The sequence below is a fragment of the Lagopus leucura genome, unplaced genomic scaffold (genome assembly GCF_019238085.1).
Source record: "Lagopus leucura isolate 7727_CA_CO unplaced genomic scaffold, USGS_WTPT01 Super-Scaffold_100047, whole genome shotgun sequence".
Classification (NCBI taxonomy): domain Eukaryota; kingdom Metazoa; phylum Chordata; class Aves; order Galliformes; family Phasianidae; genus Lagopus; species Lagopus leucura.
Genome location: NW_024962293.1, coordinates 1,456,111 through 1,460,972, shown reverse-complemented (window position 1 = coordinate 1,460,972; position 4,862 = coordinate 1,456,111). Strand labels below are relative to the sequence as shown.

The following is a 4,862-nucleotide window of genomic DNA, read 5'->3' as shown; positions in this document are numbered from 1 at the left end:
AAGTGGTGCTCCAAAAGTAGTGCCTTACATTTTTTTATGTTGGCTCACAGTGTCAGAGACAGATGTTGATGGTGTGGCAGTAGGGGTTGAACCTTCCTGCCAATATCCTGTTACATTTTGTTGCCATGCGACAGCTGGCAGCAGATGGGCAGAATGACAGACTGGTGTCTGACATGGAAATGCGTACAAAGCAAAGGCATGGAATTGAATTCCTCCATGAGGAATAAATAGTACCAACTGATATTAATCAACTCTTGCAGAACTCTTATGGAAACCAAGCAGTGGGTGTGAGCACAGTGAGGCAGTGGTGGTGTTACAGCAGTGCTAAAACAGACAGTGGTCACCTCTGCAGGAGCACAGCATGCAGGCTCCTGTTCACTGCTGGTGAAAATGCACAGCTAATGATGGTGACTGTGTTGAAAAAATAGTGTTATGTGGCTGAGAATTTGCTTTATCAAATGGTGTTATTGTGCTCTTTGTACCTGCCATAGTCTCCATGGAAATAAATAGGAGTCATTATTTTTGGAGCAACCTACGTGAATGTGTGTACGCACGTATAATCATCACAACCACTATCCTGGGGGGGAACTGCAGCCACTTGAGGCAGGGCTCTCCCTCATGACATCCCAGGTGTGGACGCAGCACCCGCAGAGACATTTTTCTCCTTCAACCCAGGCCGCCCCTGCATCTCAGCGGTGAGCGCAGTGAGTGCAGTGCCCCACATCGCCCAGCGGGGGGCGCCCTCCCCCCTCACGGCGAAGGCGCCCTAGCCGAGCTGCTGTCCCTTTAAGGAGGAGGGCGCCCGCTGTCGGAGGCTGGGTTGTTCGCTCTGTCAGGTTCGTGCGCCCGCCCGCCCGGCTGTGCCGCGATGTTCCGCCTGCTGCGGCCGGGCCCGCTGCGGCCGCCGGTGCTGCCCCGCAGGTCTCTGCCCGCCGCCGTTTTCCGTCCCCCGGGCAGCGAGCAGCGCTTCGGTCGCCCTCTTCTCTCGCCAGCGCCGCCGTGCCGCGTAGCGCTGCGCGCCGCCACCGGCAGCCCCGCTAAGGTAGGGGGCTGGGCTCGCAGCCGGAGGAGCCGCCCGCCCTGGGGCGCTGCGCGGAGCGGGGCTCGGCTCGGGACGGCGGGGCTCGGCGCTGGCTGTCCGTGCTGTCCGTGCGGCTGCCCGCGGGACGGCCGGCTGCCGGTCGGTGCCGCTCCGTTCGGCAGAGCGCTGAGCTTCGGGCTTCTGCGGCAGCCGGGAATCGCCGGCACGTGAGCGCGGAGCGCCGGGTTGCGGTGTACAATCAGCGCTGTTCCTCGCATCCTTTCCTGTAATGAAACTGAAGAGTGGGAACGACTTTAGAAGTATTGCTGTATCAGAGCTGGAAATAATTGGATTGTCTAATTGTGAATGCTGGCTTTTGCTTAAAGAGCTTGCTTTAATATACATATATAGAATGAAAATTGTTTCCTCGCTTCCTTTTTAGCATTAAATCTGGTTTAACCAGTGAAGGGCTTAGAGGTGTTTCTGTTTTTTTCCTGCTGGACGTTTTTCAGCTTTCAGTTTCTGTTCAAACATTGCTTTGTTTCATGAGCCAAAGCCTAACAAAAGAATAATGATATTATTCCTTGTGTTAGAATAAATAAGGTTGTGCTCCATAGTTCCTTAATACGTGTTTATGGATCTGTGTGACTTTTCTCGAGATGAGATAAAAAGTAATGCAAATTCCAATGAGGGGGGGGGGAAGGCAAACATCATTTGTTTGCTTTGGGTAACGGGAGGGCGTGATTAAAATCGCTGTTTGAAGTGGGTTGGTCTCACTGTGAGCACTGTAAGACTGCCCTGTGTGTTTTGTACCCTGGTGACAATCCTGCCAAGTGCAGGGATGAACCAAAAGCAGTGGATATGGACAGAAATCTCTTTGGCACTTCCACCTCATCTCCCCAAAACTACGTGGGTGAGCTTTGGCATTCTTTTGTATCAGATAGAGTGCTGGAACCATAACAACTCCTTTTTTTTATGATGAAACTTAGGTTGTGTATTAGGTTGTGTAAGAATATGCACCAAGATCAGTACATCTGTTTAATGTAAATAGCTGGAAAATGAGAGCTTTTATGAGCTTTGCTATGGGCCTCAGCAATCCCAATGTAAAAAAGCAGAACAGTGTTGCTCTTTCCCAAAGCTTTCCAAGCATCACTACACATGCTAATTGTTTCATTCTTTCAAATCAGTTTGACTGATTGGAATATTATATGGTACTTAATGCTAATTAATACTATTGTGTTCTTTTTTAGGATGCGGGATCCCCTGAAAAGGCAGCCACAGATCTCAGTGGTGAGAACAAGAAACTCAACAAATCTCAGCAGCTGAAACAAGTTTTCAAACAATATGGTGCTGTAGGAGTTTCGTTCCATGTTGGAATTTCGTTAATATCTCTAGGGATCTTCTACGTGGCTGTGTCAAGGTGTGCTTTGTACAGTGTCTGTAGACTGTAATGGTTTAGACAAGGGAAATATCTGACCATTGTGCTCGTTTCTAAGGAGGCATTCTCTAAGCTTGTTGGATTTATATACAGGAATCCTCTGCTTTTTGTGTATAAATGGATTTGTAAGTTGGTCTAATCTCCAGTCAGGCATGAGTGAAGATAGATGTGGTGGGCTGATGAAAACAGAGCAGAGACTGCACCAAAGTGACTGACGAAACCAGACGAAAGAATTTACTTTTCTGCAGAGTATCTTTTGTTCTCAAACAGGAGTGTGGCATGTAGAGATAGAGCCGTATGAAAGTGCTGGAGCTTAGAGATAAATCTGTTTTTCTGGGAGCTGAACAAAGCTTAAACTGCAGAAGGCACCAGCCACAAAAAAAAAAAAAAGAGGATTAGACTATCCAGTATTTTCTGTTTTAACCTTACAGAAGAGGTGTAGGATATTGTGTATATGATTTCAGGGGGAAGGGCAGCAGCTTTAGATGCCTCTGTTTTGTGAGGAGGAACTGATGATTTCCTCCAGGAAGGTGGTGCACGGGGCTGAGCATTTTCTGTGCTGCAGTTGTGTGACCAATAAACTAAGAAGGTATTTGACTTTGTAGGGATCTTGTCAATTAAAACCAAAATTTGTATCTGAAAATAGGTATGTGCTGTTGTCACAGAAGTAAATCGTGCTGTTAGTCCTGGAAGAATTCATTTATTATTTATCAAAACTGAATAGAAATTCCAGAGTTGGAAGTTATGCCATGTTAAATTCCCTGAGTAAATAGCACTCCATATTCTTTAGTGTGCTGTTTTAAAATAAACTGACAAGTCTCGTTTTCTTTTTCCCCAGCGGTGTGGATATGACTCCAGTTCTCTTCAAACTTGGCTTCAGTGAATCATCCCTGCAGTCTAAGATGGCTGCTGGTACAAGCACGTTTGTGTTGGCATACGCCATTCACAAGCTGTTTGCCCCGCTACGAATCAGCATCACTGTGGTTTCTGTGCCCTTTGTTGTCCGGTACTGCCGGAAGATTGGTTTCTTCAAACCTCCTGCTCCAAAGCCATGATAATTTCTTATTGTTTCTTACTATAATTTGTTACATGTTTAATATTCATGTCGTTCTTCAGATACTCCTTTGAATTCATGTTAATGCTGACCTTCTCTTGCATTCCTCTGGCTTATTCTTTCAGGTAGATGTGGCAGTAAAAAGTGCTGTCCTCATCTTTCCCTTTATAGAAAGCTCTTGAAACAGTCTGGTTTCCACTTCAAGTGCTCACATAAATGCTTGACAATGTGCCGTCTCTCACAAAAACCAGAAGTACAATTCTGGGTCTTTATTTTCTGGATTTTTGGATCATTAATGTTTCTCATGCCAAAATGCAGTTGCAGTTTATTACTGCGCAGTTGGGAAATAGAGTAAGATTCCTTTCCCAGTAGTGGAGTGCTGTTTCTTCCATGGATCATGTAAACAGATCTGTTGGTAAGTAGGTGTACTGGGATCTAAGGTGCTACATGAGTGTTTCTTTTGTTGCAGAGGGCATATGTTATGATCCCACTCCTGCAATCCAACACACATGCCAAACTAACTTTAATGAGAGTACCTGTATGCTTAATTATTGCACAGTTACAATTGTTTTAGCTGGAAGAGGCAATGCTCCTCTCTGAAATTATGGCTCCTTTGTGGTGCTTCCGTATCTCAAGATTCTGTTGTTTGTAACTATGTTTTTCTGACCTTTCTAAGGTCTTTTTTCTTTTCCTTTCAGTTTTAAATGCTACAGACTCATACTGAGTCTAGTGAAATCGTTATAACCAGAATTACCTCCTGTGTGAGTGAATGTGTTCCAAAGATAAAGTGAGAAGCAAAGTAACTGTGGTGTTGAGACCTAGCTTTGTTACTGGGGGCATCTTGTTGGTCTGTTTTGGGGCTTTGTTTTTGTTTTTTAAGTTAGCTGTTAACATGGGGGCTCCTGTGGATCAATCTCTGATCCTCACCTGAAGTCCAGACGTTATAGTTTAGAACTTCTCAAAAGCAATTCTTGTGCTTGTCTGGTTGTCTGGTAGACTGTTGAGCATACCAACTCAAGGTGTAATTCACTTCCTTATTTGGGCAGTATTCCTATTAAATTGTATTTGCATATAACCACTTCTCAGTTAACCTAAAAACCGGATTTCAAATCTAGGTATTCAGCTTAACATTCTGTGCTAAACCTGGGTTTCAGACTTAGGGCTGTGCTTCTGTGAGATGACTGAAGCCACATCTGAGCCTTTTGGACCTGTTCTCCTTTCTTCATCAGTTCTTGTGACATTGTCTGCCTCTGTCTTTGTGCTTATCACTTATGCCATGGTGGCTTTGACACAGATCTATGAATATACAGGAATCTGAACTAAACTGGCAGAAAACTACTGTGACCATC

At 45.2% G+C, this 4,862-nt stretch overlaps 1 protein-coding gene across 1 annotated transcript; it reads left to right on the top strand.

The window, feature by feature from the left end:
* Positions 1 to 868: 868 nt before the first annotated feature.
* On the top strand, positions 869 to 4,316 carry FAM210B (family with sequence similarity 210 member B). Its single transcript, XM_042884951.1, has 3 exons — positions 869 to 1,042; positions 2,272 to 2,441; positions 3,298 to 4,316. The coding sequence occupies exons 1-3, from the start codon at positions 869 to 871 to the stop codon at positions 3,512 to 3,514; spliced, it is 561 nt and encodes a 186-aa protein (XP_042740885.1). The 3' UTR covers positions 3,515 to 4,316.
* The last annotated feature ends 546 nt before the right edge of the window (positions 4,317 to 4,862 follow it).

What these genes read in the sequence shown, in the direction of transcription:
- FAM210B (XM_042884951.1), top strand. Translation starts at nt 869, where the DNA reads ATGTTCCGCCTGCTGCGGCCGGGCCCGCTGCGGCCGCCGGTGCTGCCC. An exon ending in CCACCGGCAGCCCCGCTAAG is followed by an intron (nt 1,043 to 2,271) that starts GTAGGGGGCTGG and finishes GTTCTTTTTTAG; the next exon opens with GATGCGGGATCCCCTGAAAA. An exon ending in TTCTACGTGGCTGTGTCAAG is followed by an intron (nt 2,442 to 3,297) that starts GTGTGCTTTGTA and finishes CTTTTTCCCCAG; the next exon opens with CGGTGTGGATATGACTCCAG.